The following is a 23,342-nucleotide window of genomic DNA, read 5'->3' as shown; positions in this document are numbered from 1 at the left end:
TTCCTCTCGGGAGTTCTAGGCCTTTCAGGTTTCTTTTGACAGCACTGCAAATATTCGAACACAGCTTCGTATTCTTCTCGAGGATAATTCGAAACACGTGAGGGACAAAGAAACCAGGGCCAGCACTCTGATTGGCTGCGATGACTGACAAACTGCCGGGCTTGGCACGATCCGATCCGAAAGCGACTGCCGAAAGACTGCCCGGTCACCACGTGCCTGCTTGGTCATGATCTACAAATCGCTTTCTGCCCACAAGCCTCTCGCCATTCCACGCCGCTTTCTAAGACCTTATTCACAACTCCACCACCCAGCTGTCGTCATGCCTGCCCTACTAAAACACGTCTCCGCGTTCCAGCTCCACCCCGAACATTCTCGACACCCGAGCGACAACGACAATTATAAGTAGCTCGCCCCCCCGTCTCGATGCGAGTCCTTTTCTCCATTCTTTTTGCCATCGCTGCAGTCGCTTTCTACAACAAAGAGTTTATGCTTTCGAGCTTCAAGCAGATTACTACCCACATTAAACCAACTTCAATCTCCAACTTCCTGCGAAACAGCATCAACACCAACACACGGGCTATGTCAAGCACCACTACTTCAAGTACGGCCTTCCATGGCCTTCCTGTCATCCCAGCCTCCGAGCCCCTCACCACGACGGCCCCGCGGAAGATACAGAAGAGCTTTCTTGCTATCGAACAATCCGAGGGTGCGGGCGCGAGAGTAAGAAGGAGTATCGGGACACCGCAGTTGAGGAATTTCTCACCGTTTCTGATGCTGGATCATTTTGCAATCCCCCCGGGCGCAGGGTTTCCTGACCATCCACACCGTAAGCACCCGTATTCATAAACACGTAACGCGAATGGCAAGTTAATTCACTTCCAGGCGGCCAGGAAACAATAACATACCTACTCTCGGGCGCCGTCGACCACGAAGACTTCGCAGGCCACAAAGGCACAATCGAGACGGGCGATCTGCAATTTATGACAGCGGGCCGCGGCATCGTGCACGCCGAGATGCCGCGCCAGAACGCCGATGGTTCGCCAAACGTTGGTATACAGCTTTGGGTCGATCTCCCCAAGGCCCTGAAGGCCTGCGAGCCACGATACCGCGATTTGCGCGCCAAGGAAATCCCAGAGGCAGTTGCGGATGATGGGAAGGTCAAGGTCAAGGTTATTAGCGGGCAGTCATATGGCACTGATTCGGTGAAGGAATTGGCGTATACACCTGTTTGGCTGCTAGATTTCACGGTCAAGCCTGGTGGTCATGTTAAGCAGGCGCTGCCCAAAGGCTGGAATGCGTTCGCGTATACACTATCTGGGACTACGATTTTCTCCTCCGACAGGGTGTCTCGACCTGTTGAACAATACCACAATGTTGTTTTCGAGAAGGAGGGCGATAGCATCGAAGCCGCTGTCGAAGAGGGCGCGGAGTCGGAATCGAGGTTTATTCTTGTCGCGGGATTGCCGCTCGATCAGCCGATTTTCCAGTATGGACCGTTCGTGCTGACAAGTAGGGATGAGGTTATGCAGGCTATGATGGATTACCAGGGGTACACGAATGGGTTTGAGAGAGCGGCGGGTTGGGAGAGTGAGATTGGGAGGAATATGGTGCATTAAATGGCGATGGATAAGAGCTTGTGTATATATCTAGGATGGTTGTAGATTCGGATTTTCTTGTATATTGATATCAACATCAGCTTCTATATCTTCAACTTGTCTTTTCTCCTTTTCCGTGTGGGTTTCACTTGTTGAGTTCGGCTTTTAGCACTCCCCTCAGTGTAGGAGCTCCTTCTTCAAATTCGCATTCGCTACTTCCGAATTATTTCCATGTATTTCTCCACCAAAATGACCTCCTGGCCCTCTTTCCTTTCTCAGAGTGTCCACGTCTTCCTCTCCGCATTTCTCCACCATATCCAAGTGCAATACAAAAGCAGCCACATATGCATGAGCAGTAATGCCTCCGGCTTCTTTCACATGTACCTCCCGCGAACTGTCTCCGAGACTCATGTACTAACCCCTCCCCCTTTCGCTTTCATTCGCTTTCTTCACTATGTCATCCTCTTCTGTCTCTAAAATCGATGTTCAGAGCATGCATGAGCACTGGAACAAGAAGACTTCTCTGGTAAAAATATCATTGTACGTCGTCCTTGTGTATTCTGGAGAGGGACGATGGTCAAAGGGACTCAGGCGGTCGTTACTTTCCAGCGTGGGGAGTTGTGGGCATACGTGTTCAAATATGAAGAGGGTTTGGCCACTAGTGCTGTTGATGACGATCAGCATTCAAATACTCCTTGATCACCACCGCTTCGAACTTCGAGTCTCTACATCCCCTCCTTCTGAACATCGCCCTACCCTCTGCTTGCTTCAATTCTTCTTACAAGCTGTGCCACTACTTTCGGGCACTGTCTACTCTTACTCTACGCATGTGGCTATGGGTTGTTGAAAAATAATTTAGACTTTTTTAGAACTGATAGCTCAAGTCTGGTCCACATCGCATTTTCCCCCCATCTTTTCGTTGTCTAACCTTTCGCTTTTCTGTCGAATAACCGCATAGTCTATAACACGGCGTGTTTGAACTGGTCCTTTCCCTAGATCTCATATCTAGAAACTCCGACATGTTTCAGTGTGGGCAGTCTAAGTATCTTCTCAGTTTGTCCACATCGCTTCTTTCCTTATTTTACGACCCAATCCTGGCGCCAACATGATATCAACGCAACATTCATTGGAAAAGGGAGACACATCGGTTTTGATCTGATTCCCCTTGATGTTTGACATTTGATTGAGGGCTTCAGAATGAAGAAATTTCGAGACGTCCGCCCATGGAACCACTCGTTGATCCCTTTTTTGAACGTAAAATTGTCGATTTTCCGAGCCATTTCTCCTCTCCATAAAGCTCTTGACAGCGAGTTTTGACAAAAGAGCTAGAATTACGGAAACATCGTGCTAGAGAAGGTATAATTTAGTCACAGCTTAGGCGGCGCCGATGGTGGGAAAAGATCGACAGCGCTGGGTGGAAGGAGTTTATATACCCCAATGCGAGATGACAAGAGACCGTTTCTGATTCTACAGTGCATGGTAGGTGCCAGGCAGCGGTTTCCTAACCGGTCTTCATTTCCATTACTCCTCCAAACTTCGATTATACCGGAGCACTGGCTATCATTACCAGCCCTTCCTTGTCCAAGCTTGGATCGACGTCTTCCCATTAGGCCTTTTCCAGTTCCTTCGCGACCAGCTGCCAAAAATCGCGATCTTGTGAATTTCGCATAAAATGGCGATCGTAAGATTTCAAACTTCAGACATGCGAAGATGAATGTCGTCTCCCGAGTCTTTCATGGAACTCTTCCATGTGCATTCTTGATCTCGGCGCTGGGCTAAAGCCCATGCCGGTGTTTTGAGAAACGTGTTTATGCTCAGCGAAGAGGAGCAACATTGGCGGCAGGAAGGGCGGCTTTTTGCTCTCCAAAGCCATCTAGCAACATTCTCTTTTCGCTGCCCAATTTTCGGTTCTGAGAGGAATAATTATGGTATGGAGAGAATATAGCGGTTAGGTCTTCCTGGAATATCTTTTATGGCGAGTCCCTGTTTTAGTTCTTGGCGACTGGGGTATCGACTTGACGGTTCTTGAGCAAATTTCTGTCACTCCAGGATGAGAGAAGCACCATCGAACGCTGCAGTTGGGTTTTTTTGGCCCAAATAGTTCCAGGAAATTTATCCCTTCGGTTAAAACTTTTTAGCTCCTCGGAGAACGAACGGTCTATATAGAGAATGAAGAGAGATGTGTTGGTCACAGAATTGATATATTCGTTCGTGGGTAAAAGAAGAGAGGTGGGCTGAATATAGGCAGTTTGAAGGAGCATGGGGAGGAATATATCGGATTTAACAACAAAACCTAGCCACTATACTCTTTCAACAGCCTCCTAAATTCTAGCAAGAGGCTTGGCTGATGGAATTCTCTTCCCATTGACACTGTCCATCTAATCCACATACCAATTCGCAATATGCCCGCCACAATTCATCGTCCCCGTCGCCGCCACCTTGCCGGCATGCAATCCCCCAAACCTTTTATTAACCTCATCGATAATATCAATGATATCTTGGTTATGCACTGCAGTCACATACTGGGGTTCACTCGCGGGCCTTGACACCGCAAACTCGCACGGATATCCCATCATAACTTGCACGTAGGATGCGGGCTGGCCACGGAAGTCGATCTGCCAGTCTCCAGCTTCAGAGAGGACACCTCGACATGTGTCGAGGCATTCGGTGACGGTGGGGGGCCCGGTCACAGAGGTGGTGCGGTCAACGTAGGTTAGGGCGGTGCAGTACCCTGCTTGGGATTTGTCGCCAGTGCAAGCGTTTTGTGCGGTAGTGAAGGTGGCGAGGAGGGCGAGGAAGAGGATGGGGATTTGCATCGTGGGGTTTTCGGTGGCTTTGAAGAGCTTTAAGATTGGATAGACTGTATTGCTACTATGAATGGATTTGTGTAGTGGAAGTAGGCCCTTGAGAGATTGAGGTGTGCTGTGAGTAGTATTTTAAGGAACTTGGTCAAGCACTTTATACTCTTCTTCAATGTCTCCGTCTCCGTCCCCGTCCCCGTTCCCATCACACCAAAAGTAAGTCGCCTGGATTGCAAAGTCGCAGGTTGATAGGTGACAGCATGGACATGAATACGAATGGTTCGACGGATTCGGTATTTTGCCCCTGAGTCTAGCCAATCATGGCCTTTAACCCTCTGCATAGCAAATCACATATCGTATTGTACAGGCTTATGTTACACCACATGATCCTTCGAGCATGTAAGCTGCAGAACGCTATCGATATGACGGTCAGATTTGGGAGTGCATAGTGGAGAGAGAAAGCTTTGTGAGCATCAGCTAAGATCTTACCGTGGGTAAAGATAAACATCGATGAAAGAGTCTTTCTTCCCAAGGTCAGCATTTGATGGGCATTCACTATTGGAGAGCAGTTCTAACATTGTTAGATTAGGTTTTGGTTATTCGCTATTACAGGCGTTTTCTTCCTCGTTGCCGAAGTTTGGGTTGGGAGCATGGAGGGGCAGTCTATGTGATCAGATTAAACGCAGGTACGACAGATCCCCGCATTGTAATCACGACCCAGACGGCCGGGATCAGCTTACCGGGCGAATGTGAGAGCAAAACCCAAGGTTCGCAAAAATCCTAGGCGTTCTCGAGCTCAAGCTCGTATGTATGCGATCCTTCATGCTCCCTCTGCTTGCTCAGTGGATATGATTGCGAAGTCTGCCTTGAGTCCTTGAACGACGTCTCGAATTTCTTGGTAATGTAATCCTGGGAAGTCCCACCCTCCCAATATTGATACGATCAGTAATGGAAAATGCACAAGCAATCTCAACCGTACATTTCATCCTGCCTGACTTGGAGGTTCCGTTGTTGTAGACGGGCCACTCACTTTGAGCTCTTTTGGTCCGGGCGTGGATGGACCAGCCTTTCAGCTCCTAGCTACTCCCTCAATTCATTTGTGCTGTTCGTGCAGTGACGTATTGGCGATGGCAGCAAAGGATGGAACGAGGTTTAAGCTGACCATTCCACCGCCGTTGCGACCGTGGAGAGTGTATCTCTCTATCTTGGAGGTTCTGGTACCCCGAAAATCCCAGGCGTAAAGGTAGGGGAATGCGTTTAGTCTTTCTAGCCAATTAGAATGACCACCGAAGCTTCGTGGCTTCTTCTGCATTTCCTTCAAACCCTGTAGACTGCCTATCAGCCTTGAAATTCCCCTCAAGGATTCCGAAAGTCAAATCAGCGACCTTCCTTACAATTAGGGCGACCGCGCATACACGCGCTAGCTGACTCTACGTAAACCACGACATTTGTTACATGCCTATTGCGCGAGGCTGGAGCGAGGCCGTGGGGAAAAGTGAATGCATGGGTCATGTGGGGCTTCTACTTCTATGTACCCCGCAAACTTGTTTTACCTTTCAGGTCCACGGAGCCACGGGTCCTGGATGTCAGTTGGAAATTAGAGAGAAATTCGGATATCTTGGGCCCGTGATCTCCAAACCTGCATTTCAGTATTCCCAAGTCTCATTTGGAGATCTGTAGCCGCCGCGTTTCTCCTGGTTCGTGTGAGCGCCGCTTCGCTGATATGTCGTCGCCGGTATTCGATCTCACCCTAAACCGTCCACTTGATATGCGAAAAATCAATTCCCATCTCTTGGGCAGCCCTCCACTCCTCCCTCATCACCCACTCATGATGCTCCGACCTAGCCTTAATCTCGCAAGGAAAGGGTTTCGTGACTGACGAACTCCCTTTCTGCAAACTCTTCGTCGAAAAGTCCAGCTCAATCTTTCTCCCGTTCTCATCCCTTGCAAGCCCGACATCAAACCCCCACAAAATCCTCGCAACATTGATGAACAAGCTCTTCTCAGCAAGATGCATGCCCGCGCATATTCTTCGTCCGCCACCATACGTAAGATGGTCTCTTTGGGTGCCGTCATGTAGTGCGGCTGATTTGGCTGCGCTGTGGGGATAATCGAGCCAGCGTTCTGGAAGGAATTTATCGGGCTGGGGGTAGTACTTTGGATCATAGTGAATAGACCACCAGTTTGCCATTACTATGGTTCCTTTTGGGATGAAGTAGCCATTATACCAGTCGTCCTCGATGTTGAAGTGATTGTTGCCGAATTTGTTGATAGGCCGCATGCGAAGCGTTTCCTTGATCATGCCTCTGATAAGCGGGAGATTTGGCTCGTCGTCGAAGGTTGGTGTTCTATCCCGTCCGACGACGCGATCGAGTTCTTCGTGGGCGAGACGGATGCAGTCTAGGTTGGAAAGCATTAGGTAGAGGCAGTTGTTTAGCGTTGCGGATGTTGTTTCGCTGCCGGCCTCGATTAAGCCGCCGCTGTGAAGATTAGTTCTAGACGCCGACCGAGGGAAAACAGGGGGTCAGCACAAGTTATCGACTGGACTCACCATATCCAAGCCGCCTGGCTTTCTGAGAGACGCTGTTTCTCATAATTTGCCTGCAGTATCTTGCCGAAGCAATGTGGTGCGGTCCCATCGGCGACTTTTCGCTTCATCTCGTTCCAGAAATCGAACCAAGTTGCGTCATCTAGCGCATGAAATTGTGACCCTATTTGTTTCCAGCTAGATACCATATTGAAGACTCTACTCTTTGAAAGCGAAGGAAATACATCAACAAGCCACTGACCTGGTTTTCTGCATTGCACAAAGCGGCCCAGGACCTCGAAAATACGATAGATTTCTCGGCAGTCCCCTGCACTTGTTAGCTCGACATATTTGTGAACCTTCTAGATCTCGGCATTTTACACTTAGGGATGCGCCACCCGTATGTTACTTGCATTATAACGCTGGCAGCATATCGTCGGTTGTGCATGTAGAAGTCCTTTGGGTTATCCAGGAGGTCTACGCTAAGCTGCTTCGCCTCAAACATTTGAATCACGGAGTAGTCTTGTGCCATCTTCTGCGTCAAAACCTAGAATCATGTCTGGTCAGCTTGCTATTGTAGTTGCTACAATGGGTAGCTTACTTTGTGGAACACAGCTCGAGAGTCTCTCCAGGTTTTGCCATAAGGAGCGAATGTGATTCGTTTCCCTCCTCTGCCATAAAAGAGTTAGTTTCACCCTACTCACCGACTTCGAGGCGTTTTGGTGAAACATACGTAGCGCAATCAAATGCCATCGGCATTGGCTGCCGACTGGAATACACTGCAGAGCGACGGTCAAACAGCTCTTTGACCGCCTCCTTCGAGTTTAGCCAAATGAAATCTGTAGTTCCGGCCTTTGTCCTGAAAAGTTCCCCGTATTTCTTTCCCCATTCACGTAGAATTGGTGGCATGTCGTCCTGCATTTGGGCCAAGGTATGGTTAACGATGGGCCATGCTGGAACCTTGGGTGGGAGACTTCTCCGCCGTATGTCATAAGTTCTAAATTTGTAGAGAAGAATCGAAAGGATGGATAATGTGACGAGAGCTACATATATGTGCTCCATGAACATTTGGAGGAATATCGAGACGGCCATGATGGCTTAGACTGAATAGGCAGGAATTCCGTGAAGGGGGCTGACCCACTATCCGTGTATATTTTTGTGCGAGGCCATCTACGTGAGGCGGCTTATTGGTTTCGAGTTGGGAATATACCGTGACTTTCCGGTGGAGCATCAAGCGACTGGCAGTACATTGATCTCTGTCTTCTTAGTAGCAATGATACCGAGGCTACAAATCGAACGACTATAGTTTGTGGTATGTGTGGAGGAATTGACCCTTAGCGTAGTTAAGCAACAGTTAGTATGTGGGGCAATTCACCAATGCGGGGCCCGGAGCTTTGGTGCGGGGAACAGGCAAACATACCCTGCCACGCTTGTCTACCCCATTTGGGGATGATAATAGCAACCAGCTTATTACAATTCATCCAGTTTTTCTCGGACCAAGGACAACTCATCGACTTACACATCAGCGCCACTCACGTATCTTATGCTTAAAACATAAGATCATGGGGCTAGAAAAGTCAGTCATTGTGGTAAGCCTTTAAACCTCCCTCCTCAACCAAAAAATAACCGTATGGGAGGTTGGCGCAGGTCCTGTTGGCCTCCTCACGGGTCTTCGATGCGCTAAAGTTGGCATTCCAACAACGGTTCTGGAGATTCTCCCTGAGATTGAAATGTCCCCTCGTGCAGCGGTCTATCACCCAGTAGCAGTGCAGGAGCTTGATCGCGCCGGCGTATTAGAAGACTGCCGTAAGATTGGAACTTCGAGTACGAAGCTCGCTTTCCGGAAACTGAACGGCGAGGTGATTGTTGAAATGGAAAGAGTGCCCACGAATGAGGAACCTTATGAGAATCTGATACTAGGACAGCATGAACTTGCAGAGGTGATATTGAAGCATTTTCAGGACTGCGCTGCGGCGAAGGTTTTATTCCAGCATCATGTTGTTGCCATCGACCAGGGTGAGAACGGTGTGATTGTAGAAGCAGAAACGCCGAATGGGCTAAAGAAGTTGAGTGCCTCGTATGTAGTTGGGGCGGACGGTGCTCGTAGTGTGGTTCGCCAGCTCGCGGGGGTTACCTTTGATGGGTTCACTTGGCCGCAGCAGATAGTAGCGACCAATGTAGTATACCCCTTCGACAAATACGGATACTCGACTGGGAATCAGATTGTGTATGTATACGGACCCTTCTTTCTGTTGCATTTGTTGATGACAAGGACAAGACACCCAGATCATTTTTGCGTTGTCGCCAAGTTGAACACTTCGGGCTTATGGAGGGTGTCGTACGGAGAGAAGACAGGCCTTTCGGACGAAGAACTTCGAGCTAGGTTACCAATGAAATATGAGGCAATATTTCCGGGTCCAAGGCCACTAGAGTACGACCTGAAGATGTTCTCCCCATATCGATTACACCAGAAATGTGCCAGCTCATTCCACATCGGCCGGATACTCCTCGCAGGTGACGCCGCTCATTTGTGCAACCCATTTGGAGGGTAAGTTAGTTGCCAATAGACACCTCCAGCAACCAGGACTAAAGTGAGACATTTTAGGTTGGGACTTACGGGTGGACTACTCGATGCAGGTGCATTGGGTGACGCACTCATTGCAGTGATCAAAGATGGCATGTCCGAAAGTATTCTCGAGAAGTACGATGAGATCCGGCGAAGTGTTTTCAAGAACGTCATCGATCCCACTTCCCAGGCAAATTTGCGTCGACTGTGTGAGAGTGACGCGGAGACGGTTCGAGAAACAGACCCGTTCTTTCGAAACATATTGGGTGCGGACAAGGTGGAGAAAGAGAAGATCCGAGGTTTGGGGCAACTACGAGTAAGCTTGTTTGACAAGCTGTCGTGACCAAGGTAATACCAAAGAAAGCGCTATTAGGATCTGAGTCTTGTATTGAAGGCTGGGAGAGATGTTGAAAAGCAAGAAGGCTTAGAGACACTAATGCTAAACTAGAAGTACACTGATAGCTTGGCGCTATTCCTCGACGGTCTTTTAATCTTCCTCTCGTGCCCTCCACTGTATTGCATACAAATATGGCACCAGCAATTCCCGCCGGTTTCCAGCGTCGACCAGCCTCGCGCCCAGACAGCATCCGAAGCATCGATAGAACTGGGAATTGACACCGTCCACCGTCCTTCGATACGTGCTAAATTGCCATCAGCCGCCAGAAGTGTGTTCCCCCGGGTGCCTTCACCCATTTTGAGACCCAACGTGCTGTCAATTACGTTATGTTAACACACAACGTAGAACATGACAACGGAAGAACCTATCTGTCCATTCTCTGTCTATGAGGAGGGGGAAGACCAAGAGAGCTCAAATTTCTACCCCGGACTACCACCTGTCATGTTCCACGCCAGGTGAAATGACGCAGCATAGAGGGCTATAGGATCTCTAAATCGCTAAAATCTGGCTGAACGTGCGGAAAGAGGTGCTAGATGAAATCGTAGCCGAATACCGGGAAACGTTTCGACAACCTCGTGGCATTCCAAATGATCATCCATCACCGCAAAGGGTCGTCAGCACATCTAGAGTGTTGCCATGCAGAATTGACATGTCCTTGAGAGCGGAGAGCCTGGCTATCCAATATCTCGCTTCGTAGATTGTGCCTGAAGTCTGCTGATGCGACGGTCAAATGCTTTTGGCTGAGGTTCGTATTTTTCATCTAAGGTCGAAGGGATGTCTAGCTCGTGTACGGTGCGGCCATGAGCAGTATTGCAGGGCTCCCCAGGGATATGCTCCAGTTTCCACCTCGTTGTCGCAACCGCCACCTCATCGCCGTCGCGGCAACTAGTCGATCGACCCGTCATCGCGCCAAACGCTCCCAGCTCTCCCGACCGATTCACGCACGCAGTTCTCGGAGGAGCCGGAAGAGAAGGACAACTTTGAACCTCTGCCAACTCACTCATCCCATCTCAAGGAGTCTTTAAAGAGTGTACTCGGGTGGAGAAACTCCGTGGGAAGGTCCTGCTCCCTGATTCCCGACAGAGCTTCATACAGCACTAAACCAATCCCAATGAACGTTGCCAGTGCTCGACCAGTAACCGTTCGGCAGTTATATGATTGGATATTTGGTTCTCTCGCTCTGACTCTTAAATTTCCACGTCCAGCTTCGGTACTTAAGCGTTTCGGCATTTATCTACCGTCAACGTTGTTGCTAATCAACAGCGCCTGGATTTTCCCAGTGCTATAATTTCTTAAGAGGGGATAGGGCGATTAATTTTCGCTTCATATGTCAACCCCTGGCACTGCGTGGCAAGATCTTAGCAGGCTTCCCCTTCTCGCATCTAAACTTCCCTCCAGATTTACAGATTAATTGGGGTAATGCGGGGAAAATTTAAGGGTTGAACGTTATTGGTATGGGTTCATATTAATCTTGACTGTGCATGGATGTTATTGGCCAACGTGCGCATTTGGATAAACGATGGATAAAGCATTCAACACCATGCACTCCGTACGGCGGCAAGTATTCAAGGTATGAGTGATTCTACTCACGAAAGGGGTCGGAATTTGATATATTGTTGAGAACGCCCACTACTCGCTTTTACGCACTTTCATTGTCACTAGAACGGATCCTGCCAAGATGAAGTGGTATTCTCTCGCTCTGCTCGCTGCGCCTTCTCAGGCTGCGCTTCGATTTGGATGTTCGACTTTGAGCATCCAGCGCCTCGATCCTCTCGTTGAGCCTGGACGTATTCCTTCCGCGCATGTCCACCAGATTGTCGGTGGAAATACCTTCAATGCAACCATGTCCGGTGATCTTGGCGAACAAGGTACCTGCACAACATGTACATTCACGGAGGACTTTTCGAACTACTGGACGGCTGTAATGTACTTCAAGCACACGAACGGCTCGTATAAGCGTGTACAAATTATGGAGAACGATGCGTTACCTGCCGGTATTAATGGTGGAATGACGGTCTACTACACGCAGCAAGACTTCAACTCCAATGGCAACCAGAAGATTACAGCTTTCAAGCCAGTAGGTCTTCTGCCTGTTCTAATTCTGCCTACGATTCCGTAGCAAGAAACTAATAATATTAGGGCTTCCGCATGACGGTTGGCAGCCCGACAACCGATTCTCTGTCCGCCGCAAAGGGACACGTGGGACTTCGATTCGTTTGCTTAGACACCAAGAGCACGAGATTCCCCGAGCTCCCTGACTTCCCCACGAAGAAATGTAAACGGGGCATTATGACTGTTCATCACTTCCCTTCGTCAGTACTCCCTTTTTTATCGTTGTCCCCATTCGCTGACCATATAGATGCTGGGACGGCAAGAACCTCGATAGCCCGGACCACCAATCTCATATGTATAACACGGCAAAAGAGGCATTTTCACCTGCTGGTCCCTGTCCGTCCTCGCATCCCATTCGGATGCCACAGGTAGCCTATGAGACACTGTGGGATACGACTCCGTTCGACAATATGTGGCCTGCGGACGGCTCGAACCCCTTCGTCCTAAGCTTTGGTGACAACAAAGGCTACGGCACTCATGCCGATTACGTCTTCGGGTGGAAGGGCGATTCGCTCCAGCGCGCCATGGACTCCTCCTGCATGTTCCAGGCCTGTGAAAACGGAAAGCCCCTTAAGTCGCAGACACCGGCCCAGATGAATAAGTGCTCGGTCAAGACATTAGTTAACGAGCCCACCGATGGATGTAAGTAATCGTGCCTCTTATTAAGATAGCAAAAGCTAATCACTCGTGTTATAGGGCTCAAGGAGCTCCCCGGCATGAACATGTAATTTGGCAAGGAATAGTTTGGTAGCAGAATACCTGCTCGTAACCAGAGCGCACCATTATTGGGAATTTGGAACTGCACACTCGTTTATGCGTGGACAAGATCAACTAGTCTTTTAAGTTGGTTTTACTATTCTTTAGCCAATGACATCGGCGCTGCTTCTACAAAGATTCCTTGTAATTTCTCAAACAACAGCGTTAGTTTACCGTAAAATATGACACTGCTTTTGTGTCATTTAGGTGCTCTAGGGAGGACAGCGGTGGTTGAAATACGCTTATCTTAAGTCTACGTCCCGTGAGAAGATCGCCAGCAAGGTTAACAGCTATCAAGCAATTGACGAGAACAGACGATTTAATTCCTGCAACTGGCTACTACCTCGCTGTTCCTCGCGCGGGACCACTGTTATTGGTTCCTAAAATGCAGGGACTAATAGCCATTGAAGAGCAGTCATCTTCAAACGCCTCGGTTGAAAAATGGCAGTGAGCCGCATGGAAGAGGGTGTTGTGTTGTGCAGAGCTTCACCGGTGTGGGAACCGAATGCAACCCAAATATCCTGGCTGAAGCTAGCCATCGCAGCCTAAGATGCACTAGCGCAAAATGCGGCATCAGTTTCCTCGTCCTAGAAGACTCGCAACGACGTACATCCTTAGCGGTTCCCTCAACCTTATCAAATAAAATACGCTCGGGGAGAGTTTCCTGAGATTCAATACCTCGGTGAGATGGGAGAGACCATCTCACGAACCACGCATGGCGCATTCGATTGTGCAGACTGAAGAGTAATACATTCTGAGCAGTAATTAAATTTAACCACTATCCGAGAGTGTATTTCTCGTGCCTTGAACAAGAAAAATAGCTTTCTCTCCAAGGAGTTCCTCAAAGGCAGTGAGAGTGGCGGTATGCTAAGTGAAAGTTGGCTGTGAAGGAGAAGCTAAGCAAAATATAGACGGAGGGATTTCGATAGCTGCCCTAATCAGGTCAAATTTTATACGTACTAACTTGTTTCATTGCAAATTATTTACTCAGCGCTCGGCGTGAACGACTTCAAAGACATAGGACGCCAATAGACAGACAGAGCAACCGTGTACTTTGTTCACCTGCACTCTAGTCAGGTATTTTACATCAATTGTATCCGCTTTCTTACTATTAATATTATTAGGCTGAACAGGGAATCCCAATGGATCTTTGGAGAGTAACAGCTATTTGGCTGCATCGGCTCAGCCCTGCAAACTATCCATTGTGCTGATTTCTTGTTGGGGTTTCACTAGCTTGACAATAAGTCTCGAACAAATCTTTATCATAAGAGAAATTATTGATTCACCAATCTAGGAAATGAAACGAGGCCAATAATGCGCCTGGTGATGAGTATGTTTGAGGCAGTAGTGAGGCATCCAGACTAATCGTCGTAATCGATAATTCATCAAGATTCTTCTAATAGTATTCTTCAAAAGTTGAAGAGCCGTGAGTTTTCGGTCCCTGTTAACATAAGGAAGAATGTAACTAGGCCAAGCTACTATCTACTAGTGACTATGCCTCTCTATTCATGTTTGCAATAGTCACGCATGGTTTACACAATAGCCACATGTTGCCAAGACTTACCCCTTTTCTTGAATATATATAGACCCCTATGTACACTCCTTTACCAATCAATCTAGTTTCTTATACCTCTAGTGCTCTTAATAGCTTTAAAGCTATAAACCTAGTAATTGCTTGCTAGTTAATTAGGCTGTTTTTAAACCTAAACTAGAAAGAGCTTCTTTATGTGATGGGTTGGACACACGAGGACCCGGAAGCGGACCAGGTCAAAGATCCGGGTGGGACCCGGCACCTAGGGGTTATTCTATCTCGCTCATGAATATCGACTATGCAATCTGAATTCTCACTGGTTCAACTTGTGCATGCCTTTTCGCTGTCTCTTGGTGCATATAGTCGTGCCGATGATCCTATGGATTTGAGCGCCATTTACATAAACTTAGGCCTTGCTGCGATAGGAACTAGCTTATAAACAATTATAATGCATTTTTAGTAATGTAGAAGAAGCGTAAGAACATAGCAATTATAAGCACAAATAGAAGAGAGGCGTAGCACCTATATCTTAATAAAAGCTCATAAAGTTGTAAATAGAGGCTGTAATAAAGTAAGTTAAAGATAACCTAAGTAATAGGTTTAGGAACTGAGGCTGGCGCTAGAGAAGAATAAAAACCCGTTGTATAACCCAGTAGAGTGCTAGGAAATATGATAATACACGTACCCAGTGCTGCTAGGACTTGCAATATATGTCCTTATAATCTCTGCCGCTACTACTAACTGCAAGTGTACTTTTAGGAAGTTAGGTAATATTCAGAGACTATAGATAAGGCCGAAGTTAATTACTACTTTATAGTGTATAAAGAGCTAGGAACAGGCAGATATTACCTTAAATAGTGGCTCCAAGTACAGTAAGGATTAGATTATAAGAATATAAAGCAACTTAACTAGTTTAAAGCTAGCTAAAAGTTTATCAGTTAGTTAAAATAAATAATTGCTTTACTTTTAGCAGTTACATAAATTATAGCTAACGTCTTTAAGCTTTACAGTCAGTGACAGTTTAACCTGTTCTAACTAACTAACTAACTGCCATAAATCAGTCTCAGGCTGACTGTTGACAACTCTGCGGCAGACTGGCCCCTTCGCCGCTTAGTTGTACAGATACCGAATACCGGTCTTAGTACCCTAACCCGAGCCTGATCACTATAAACTCACGGTCAAGATGCGGAGCCAGCATTACTTCATTTCATCTCTGATGGTTATGGTAGAAAGCTTTACATGCGATCGATTGTCTTATCACTATCTAATCTATAGAGCCTCAGAAGAGCACATTGTGTGAGGTCTGCCAGGCAAAAAGCCGGGATACAGTGCTCCATAACAGGCAGCGGCTCCAGTTGCAGCAACAGCTAAGCAGACTACAATCCATGTTTCTTCAAGAAATCGAACGTGACCTGGAAACCGGCAGTGGCATTGTTGTGAAGCGGCAAAGCATGGCCGGTGTTAGGCTGGATGGCGACTTCGATAGCAGTAGCGTTAGGGTAAGTTTCTGTCAGAGCTGTCACATTTGCCAACCCCTTGCAATCGCCGCGACATACGTAGAAGTCGAATTCTGGTAGCATATATTGCACCGGCCCTTTGAAGGAAGGCCCAGTTTTTCCTAGGAGCCAAAAGGCAGAGGCGAACTCTCCAATCGGCACCGGCTGCTTGATTTCATTGCCATAGTCAAGCATTTCTGGTGTGTACGCTGTTTTGAGATCGCCTGCGAAGAAAATATTCTGGATGCCACTCTTCTGACACACGACGTAGCCGCTTGGTCGCTTGTATGAAGGGTTGCTCGTGGCGGCGTACTCGACGTTAAACGACGTTGACCCAGCACTTGCTAGATTCAGGGTCAGGAGGTAACCCGTGATGATTGCTCCGTCGCTCAGAGGACCGTAGTTGGCAATGAATGCGGAGGTAAGGAAGGACCCAAAACTGTGACCGACGTGGACGATCTTTCTTGGTTTTGGCAATGCTTTGAATGCTGCATCGGCAGGTTTCGCCTTCTCAGCGAATTCATATAAAGTGCCATTGCGTGCCATCAACGTCAATTGTCGAAGTATCTCCTGTTCTAAAGGCGCTTGAACCACCGTGTACGCGTCAGGTATGTCGGATTGGCCAACTCCCAAACGATCGTATGTGAGAATGGAGTATCCTGCTTTGAGTGCGGCATTGACATAAGAGTGACTCTCGGGCCGGTATTCCGAATCCCAATATCTTGAGTCGTAATGCACTCCGTGGGTGGCAATCTGCAAAATGTCGCGCTTTCCGGAAGTCTTAGGAACACACAGTTGGGCATGGATGTTGAAGGTAGCGGAAGTCGTAGTGTTCTTGATAATACTCCGCAAGTCATGTGGAGTGCTCCGAGTGGCGTCGAAAATAGCCCAGGCTGTCGCTTCGATATCATTGTCTACCCTCGGTATGTTGTAGATTGCGGTGTTTGCGGTAGCAAACACTGGAATATCTAGTTGTTTACAAGTTCCATAAGGTCTATTAGAAGCATCGGTCGCCAAAGCCGAAGTATGACGATGAAGATGAAGAAGAAGCAAAATGCCTAAGATGCGAAGGGATGTCATGACAGAGTGCGGTGAGGAGAATAAGGTAGATCGAGCAAAGTGTGGAATGAAAGTATCCGCTGAAATCTACACAGAGTAGAAAGGTAGTTTATATAGTCATAAAGGGGCAACACCGCCTCAATGTCATTGCTCCAGACTATGACTTATCCTATTGTGAACCAATAGATCTGGGCAAGTTTGCGAATAGGACACCGACCAGTGTAGCGAATACCACCCTAGTCAAATTTGCAAATACGCTTCCAGTTAGTTTTACAAATACACTCTTAGCTAATCTCATAGATCTCCCCTTGGTTAATTGTGCGAATGGCTCTTACGTCTGGTGAGGCTTGCGCATATGCCCCTAGTTAGTTTAGTGAATACGCCCCTAGTTAATACGTCCCTGGTCAGTTTAGCGAATACGCCCCTGGTCGCGAATACGCCCCTACAAGTCAATCCTACACACTAAATTAGAAGCTGATTGGATCCGCATCGTCAAATATCTAATGTGACCCGGAAAGTCTCGGGGGGCGTATAGAAGTGGCGTTAGTGAATGCCTACGTAAAAAGGACGCCGGACTGCGATAGTTGGTGTATTCACACCTATACTGTCGCTGCAACGCGTGGATAGGTAGGGTCAAGTTTAGACGTCTTGCTATGAAGCTGTCCTTCCAACGAATATATATTACTCAAATATATTCTCTCTTGTTGTCTTAACACTGCCCTTAATTCGTGTTAAGTGTCCGAGGGTGGACCTAACCTCCAGCCACAAAATTTGTATCAATAGAAGGCAAAGATCTATCAATGATGTTTCGAAAACGAACAAAAATACGACTGCAGTAGATTGCACGTTGAACCTCAAGAGATGGTCAGCAACAAGGTAACGAAAAACATCACAACCATGAAGAGTGTGCGATAGTTTTCTATTCGCACACCGCACTATGCACAGATCACCTCGAGAAAGCCAAGGGCCCAGGTCATGTTACGACAAATGGAATCGACTTTGGTAAAATGGACGCGGCGAAATTCCGTTTGGTGGTATCAACGGCAAGTTAACATCCTCCTTGAAGGTGCCTAATGGAAGGCGAGATTACATCAAGACCGTTATTTGTGCACTGATTCAACTCCGAACGTGGGCTATCAATTCCTCACTCATGACCGGTTCGGCATCAAACGCGATGGGCGTTATTGTGCGCCCGCGCCCTTCCGACGACAGTTACTTGTAAGCAAAAGCTTACGCCAAGTTTTCTACCACTGTCATTGTTAGGTTCGGCATGCTTGTTCAGGTAGAGCTTTGCTAGATTATTGCAACGACAATCGGTGAGGCTGAGCTGATGTAATTTGTAATTCTGCTTGATGAGCTCATAATTCCAAATCCCTGGCGTAGGGCTGAGAGATTGTGTCCGAGGCCAAGGATGACTTAACCAAACAAGGATGCGGCTGAGCAAATTCTAAGCCGACCTGGGGATGTTTAAGGGACCAGCCGCACGTAGTCATCTAACATTAGAAAGAATCCATCGTTTTCATGGTGAACGCGTCACAGCGAGGGAATGACGGCTGTAGCGAGAAGTTGGGTATATGAGATTGTAACAGATGCGCAATGCAAAACAAATGTCGAGCCAAAACAATGTCGATCAAGATCCTAGAAATCGCAGTAGAAGCTCGGCCATGTTTCGAACGAGACGGGCACATCAAAAATCCAGAATGGGGTGTTTCGCGTGCAAGCGGCGGAAAAGAAAGGTGAGTAAATTTGACTGAGCAAAAGGTCAATCTTGATGCTACAGCGCAGCACTTGGCTTTATATTGTTACGAAATACGCTTCTGGACATAGATACAACGGCAGCGCTGACATCTTCCAGTGCGATGAGCTGAAACCATCATGCACGCGCTGCGAATCGACTTTCCAAAAATGCAGTTACCCACCAGCAGTGTCCCCTGCTGCAGATGAGCCAAGGGACACATTATCCTTACCGAGTCCGCCATGCAGCCATTTTTCAGGGTCTCCAAATGCCTCTGCATTTTCGGAAGACTCGCCATCATTTGAGACATCAGTTCCGTTGACTCCCGCATCTGTGGAAGCAGCATCGTACTCCGATGCCAATGGGGATCCTGCCATGCGACTATCCGATGCCGACCTCTACCAACATTACCTGGAGCATACGAGTCGTACACTGACGCACTTTCCTGGAGGTCAGGATGCATTCCAAACGGCCATACCAGCTCTGGCATTGCGCAACAAAATGGTCTTCTATTCACTGCAAGCCCTTTCTGCAGTTTGTATATGTGGTGACATGATAGATGAAGAACCTCCTCCCAGCCTAGATGCTATCAATCATATCTTGATGACCGGGTATCGCCTCTGCAATCTGGCGAGCGAGCAGATGAGAGACTTGATCGCACAGCCTGATACACGTACTTCAGAAATGGAACTTCTCTTGGCGAGTGCCTTGCTGTTAGTCCCTTTCACGACGGTGAGCCAGCAAGTAAGCCATTGGATATCAAGCAAAAGGAAGACGAGCAAGTCCCACAAACTCCTCTCAACGACTCCAAGAGATGTAATAGTCATGATGCGGGGAATAAGGGCGACGGTCCAAGCATTGGATTCACGCGAGTCGATTGCGCCCCCAGAGACTAGACTTGCAGCAGACACACCGTCGCCGTTGCTAAGCGTTAATGGCTCAACGCCACTGCCTCCATCGCGCACGCATGTCATGTTCCCAATCATCGCTGCGACCAGTCAAGCAGCGTTATCCAGGCTTCAAGAGCGTCTGAAGTCTCTCCTCCACAGCAATGTTGGTCACGAGCGAAATCAATCATCTGCCTGCGCCACCGCCTTCGAATTCCTTGTCAACATCAGAACCAAGGCATTCTCCCAATCAGACTCATCCGCACCACGACCTACCAGACTCACGGCGAAGGAACCGCGAACAGGATTGTGGCTGCGATGCTATGCGAGCGGACATGCGATTCTACGGCCCACAGAACCACTAACATACCATTTTCTCGCCTTCCTTGTCCAGGCTCCGCAAGCATACCTCGACCTCGTCCTTCCGCTACTTGACCAGCGACTAGAAAGCCCACCTGCATCCAGTCACACATTATCACAATTGACAAAGGAGCAGGCTCTTGCTCTCGACATCTATGCACACTGGTCCGTGCTCATGTTTTTGGTCGAGGAAGAGTCGTGGTGGATTGGGAAGCTGCCGATTGTCACGCTTACGGGGATGGTGAATAGATATGGCGATAATTTTGTGGGTAGGTTGTGGCCGGAGGAGAGCCATAGTCAGGAGCAGTGGTGGCCGGGTAGTATGTTGAGGATTTTGCGGGAGGTGAAAGGGTGTCGATGACGTTCGCTTTCTTGGTTGGACGTTTAGATTACCGACCCAGACTGGCTTCGTGGCCTTTCTTGCTCTACATTCTGCCACGGAATAGGACGCTTTCTTACTCTTGTGACATAGTACTGTAGGCATTACTTAATGGTAGAACCAGAAAGACGAGAGCAAAAGCAGATGTGATCGTAGACTAGCGGAAGACAAAGTGCCATGTCCGTATGGGTATGGACAGCCGCCTGTTGGGGCCTGGAGGAGAGAGCAGTATATATTTTGATAGTTGTGTGGCTAAGGTAGGCAGGTAAAAGCGATCAATAACTGTATGGCGGAGGAGAAGATTCGAAAGTAGGGCAGAAACTATGATAGGGAAGATGGGCCGCTTTATATACTCGCGCCCTTCGCTCCGTCCACCTCCCTAACTCAGTCTCCTCCGCATATCCTAACTTCATAGCTGCTATATCTATATCAATACCCACCAGATATTAAGCATCTCTAGCCGCTAGCTCTAATTGTTCACAGTTGTCATGTAAAGCGCATTAATCTAGTTAAGTAAATTATAATACATAATTATTACTCTACCCTCTTCTAGGTAGGTTCTTGTCACCTACAGTCTAAGTACAACAGCAAGATTAGCAAGACCCTATCTTAAGGCACTAGCTTACAGTGAAACTCTTAAGATACCTATTCTTGTTTTGCTAACTACCCGAGAGAAATATTTAGGCAGAGTTGTCTTTTATAGACATAAAGAAGCTTATACTGTAGATATCTTCTTTGCTGCTGCTTTCTACCATCCTATAACAGTACTGTATGGAATTAGGACTTTGCCTTAGGTATAAAATCATGCGCTAACAACGTTAGGTTAGACCTTGCCTGCCACGGTTATGTTACAGCCATCCAACCCCTGAGTACTCTGGGCCTGGAACGGGGTATATAGGCTCCTCGGCCTCCGTACCTCTGCCTCCGACACTAAGGTTTACTCTCTCTCTTGTAGCTCTGCTACACACACCCCTATCCTGCATTCCCTCTCTGTGCCTCGTGCTTCCTGCTCGATATCTCTCACATTGCCTGTCCTACTTATTGCACCTCTCTTAAGAAATAAGTCCGGTAATAAGGTGGCTTATAGTTAACGCTAGCACTTAATAGGCTAGGAGATATTTAGGGAGAGCAAATTTAACAATTTTGCTAAAGAAGACCAAGGGGATCTGTCACAGCTATCCGTAAAGAACACGAGGATAGAATCTATAAGCCTGTTGTTCTTACACGGTGGGTTTGTAATCTAGCACAGAACATACCTACCTAGAGCAACCGGCGCTAAGGATGCATGCCTATATTATAGAGGAAGTTAGTAGAGTAATTACTGGTGCAGTATCTACTAAGACGCAGCACGGGGAAGGCGGTGGAAACAATAGCAAGGTACTTTCTTAACTAGATACGTCGCAAGTTAGAGGGTATAGTCTCCCTCATACTGCATAAGCTCTACTCTATTCTGTTGTTAGGACTGTATATATATTCTAGACAGCGCAGTCACAGGACAGTAATAAAGGCAGATAACTTTGTAGTATTTAAGTGTTAGATAGATAAATTGCTACAAACTTGGTACAATTTGTAAAGGTCTTATATAGTGCAGGCCATGTGACGTAGACTAGACTAATGGTTCTGACACCTGTTGCAGAGTTGATACTACACACTTCCACTGCAGCAGTCCTTAATATCGCAGGGTTAGAGCTGACGGATGGTGAAGAGCACGGAGCAGTCAATTAGGTAATGAGAGACGACCTAGGTAGATTGATGTGAGGTGTAAAGTCTCTGGAGCTCGAGAGAGCTCAGAGATAAATATATAGTAGCTAAAAGGGCGCTAGTCCTGAGCAGGAAAGAGGTGAGAAGTGAAGGACCCACATTCACCCTGCGCTAGGTCACGTGAACCAATTTCACGTGCGACACTTAAGGCTTAACTAAATAGCTGGTCCTACTAGCTAAGGGATAATCTAACGCGCTGCCCTAGTTTCTCCCCTGTGTTTCTATGCCTTCTAGATTAAGCTGTTGCCTAGGCTTAATCTAGTTTAGGGGGAGAGTGCTAGCTGTAGAATATAACGCCTTGGACTAAATTATAAAGCGTAGCTTACCAGAAAAGGGGCAGGATTTTAGACCTGGTAACAGTGGTAAGGAATAAATCTATCTTCTCTCGTTTCTCTCCAAGCTCCACATTCTACCCCTCCTAGGGCCATGATTCTCTACTTATTAGTAGATGAGGCATATTTGTGATTAGCACTGGCATGTAGGTCTAGGGGAAGGGAAAGAAAGGCTCCGGTCTGGTTGCGGCGGTGGCTGTCTGAGCAGGAAAGAAGAAAGATCTGGAATCAGCATTACGGGCAGATTAGATTACCCTCACTAGAAGATTGTAATAAAAACCTAGATAGGAGTAAGGGTAGGATTGTAGATAGCAAAACTAAATGCGATTATAAGGTCCACACGGAAGTTGTACTAACAGCATCACAGCCTACCGCGGTAAAAAGAACGATAAGGCAGAAAGTAACTATAGTAGGCAGCAGTGGTGGACCTCGGGAGCTTCATAACTGCAAAAGAAAAAATCAGTATAGAGGCTCCCTGCCTAGTCTGCTCATCAAAGACATCCAAGACGCCCGTACTGAAGCGGTCTAGCCTAAAATATAGACTGAATGCTTTTAGAGAGTTGTCCACTAGCAATCTACCATTACTTCTTGAAGATGAAGTCCTCACCCTGGGGCCTTGATGTTTGGTTGACAATTTATGCCCCATTTAATTCCCCTACAGGCTGATAATCCTATAGCCCGGGAATCCTGCCCGCCAATGGTCAACACTAGTAGAAAGCACCTAAAAGACACGACCAAGTCCAAGAAAGCAGGCGCCGATGTAGGAAAACAATTAGACGATAGCTGCCAAAAATTCCTTCGACTTTTTAGTGATTCGCAGAAGCAAAAGAAGAGTACCAACCCCCAGAAAGTACAGCTCATATCCTACGGAATCTTACCGGATGATACAGGACAAGGAAATGGTAGATTTAACCTGCCAAACCTCCGGGTTAAAGTTCAACATTATTAAGAGGATGCTACTATCGGCCTAAATTAAGTCAGTCCTACATCGTCTCTAGAAATATTAATCTTCCCTCTCAAAATCGCTCCTCATTATACGCCCAAATTA

The 23,342-nt window shown here is 47.5% G+C and overlaps 9 protein-coding genes across 9 annotated transcripts; 6 read left to right on the top strand and 3 right to left on the bottom strand.

Moving 5' to 3' along the window:
• Positions 1-579: 579 nt before the first annotated feature.
• On the top strand, positions 580-1,616 carry BDR25DRAFT_240993 (uncharacterized protein; the record flags this gene model as incomplete). Its single annotated transcript, XM_033685726.1, has 2 exons — positions 580-826; positions 883-1,616. 2 exons carry the CDS (start codon positions 580-582, stop codon positions 1,614-1,616), a joined length of 981 nt encoding a protein of 326 aa, XP_033541937.1.
• Positions 1,617-3,760: 2,144 nt separating this feature from the next.
• Positions 3,761-4,515, bottom strand: BDR25DRAFT_306918 (uncharacterized protein). Its single transcript, XM_033690742.1, has one exon. The coding sequence runs from the start codon at positions 4,409-4,411 to the stop codon at positions 3,974-3,976; it is 438 nt and encodes a 145-aa protein (XP_033541936.1). The 5' UTR covers positions 4,412-4,515; the 3' UTR covers positions 3,761-3,973.
• Positions 4,516-4,779: 264 nt separating this feature from the next.
• Positions 4,780-6,026, top strand: BDR25DRAFT_360991 (uncharacterized protein; the record flags this gene model as incomplete). Its single annotated transcript, XM_033696340.1, has 10 exons — positions 4,780-4,837; positions 4,868-4,929; positions 4,981-5,063; positions 5,118-5,200; positions 5,268-5,403; positions 5,433-5,633; positions 5,689-5,722; positions 5,769-5,830; positions 5,879-5,956; positions 5,987-6,026. The coding sequence occupies 10 exons, from the start codon at positions 4,780-4,782 to the stop codon at positions 6,024-6,026; spliced, it is 837 nt and encodes a 278-aa protein (XP_033541935.1).
• A 120-nt stretch (positions 6,027-6,146) lies between these two features.
• On the bottom strand, positions 6,147-7,832 carry BDR25DRAFT_328890 (cytochrome P450; the record flags this gene model as incomplete). Its single annotated transcript, XM_033692419.1, has 5 exons — positions 6,147-6,876; positions 6,948-7,251; positions 7,305-7,470; positions 7,525-7,594; positions 7,657-7,832. The coding sequence occupies 5 exons, from the start codon at positions 7,830-7,832 to the stop codon at positions 6,147-6,149; spliced, it is 1,446 nt and encodes a 481-aa protein (XP_033541934.1).
• Positions 7,833-8,560: 728 nt separating this feature from the next.
• BDR25DRAFT_240849 (putative monooxygenase) lies at positions 8,561-9,832 on the top strand (the record flags this gene model as incomplete). Its single annotated transcript, XM_033685720.1, has 3 exons — positions 8,561-9,150; positions 9,196-9,471; positions 9,529-9,832. Coding segments are annotated over 3 exons (1,170 nt in total), but the record flags the coding sequence as incomplete, so codon positions are not given.
• A 1,732-nt stretch (positions 9,833-11,564) lies between these two features.
• BDR25DRAFT_328887 (uncharacterized protein) lies at positions 11,565-12,726 on the top strand (the record flags this gene model as incomplete). The annotated part of the gene is made up of 4 exons (XM_033692418.1): positions 11,565-11,963; positions 12,026-12,198; positions 12,246-12,640; positions 12,695-12,726. 4 exons carry the CDS (start codon positions 11,565-11,567, stop codon positions 12,724-12,726), a joined length of 999 nt encoding a protein of 332 aa, XP_033541932.1.
• Positions 12,727-15,328: 2,602 nt separating this feature from the next.
• On the bottom strand, positions 15,329-16,901 carry BDR25DRAFT_396463 (uncharacterized protein; the record flags this gene model as incomplete). Its single annotated transcript, XM_033698436.1, has 4 exons — positions 15,666-16,901; positions 15,577-15,616; positions 15,487-15,518; positions 15,329-15,449 (listed from the first exon to the last, which is right to left on the bottom strand). The coding sequence occupies exons 1-4, from the start codon at positions 16,859-16,861 to the stop codon at positions 15,329-15,331; spliced, it is 1,389 nt and encodes a 462-aa protein (XP_033541931.1). The 5' UTR covers positions 16,862-16,901.
• A 1,603-nt stretch (positions 16,902-18,504) lies between these two features.
• BDR25DRAFT_295908 (uncharacterized protein) lies at positions 18,505-20,271 on the top strand (the record flags this gene model as incomplete). Its single annotated transcript, XM_033688879.1, has 2 exons — positions 18,505-18,576; positions 18,696-20,271. 2 exons carry the CDS (start codon positions 18,505-18,507, stop codon positions 20,181-20,183), a joined length of 1,560 nt encoding a protein of 519 aa, XP_033541930.1. The 3' UTR covers positions 20,184-20,271.
• A 1,544-nt stretch (positions 20,272-21,815) lies between these two features.
• On the top strand, positions 21,816-23,301 carry BDR25DRAFT_360986 (uncharacterized protein; the record flags this gene model as incomplete). Its single annotated transcript, XM_033696339.1, has 10 exons — positions 21,816-21,866; positions 21,927-21,955; positions 22,025-22,048; positions 22,078-22,097; positions 22,330-22,423; positions 22,451-22,670; positions 22,731-22,817; positions 22,853-22,915; positions 22,956-23,228; positions 23,293-23,301. 10 exons carry the CDS (start codon positions 21,816-21,818, stop codon positions 23,299-23,301), a joined length of 870 nt encoding a protein of 289 aa, XP_033541929.1.
• Positions 23,302-23,342: the final 41 nt, after the last annotated feature.

This window comes from Lindgomyces ingoldianus (genome assembly GCF_010093535.1).
Source record: "Lindgomyces ingoldianus strain ATCC 200398 unplaced genomic scaffold BDR25scaffold_41, whole genome shotgun sequence".
Taxonomy (NCBI): Eukaryota; Fungi; Ascomycota; class Dothideomycetes; order Pleosporales; family Lindgomycetaceae; genus Lindgomyces; species Lindgomyces ingoldianus.
This window is presented reverse-complemented; position numbering and strand designations above follow the sequence as displayed.

What these genes read in the sequence shown, in the direction of transcription:
- BDR25DRAFT_306918 (XM_033690742.1), bottom strand. Translation starts at nt 4,411, where the DNA reads ATGCAAATCCCCATCCTCTTCCTCGCCCTCCTCGCCACCTTCACTACC.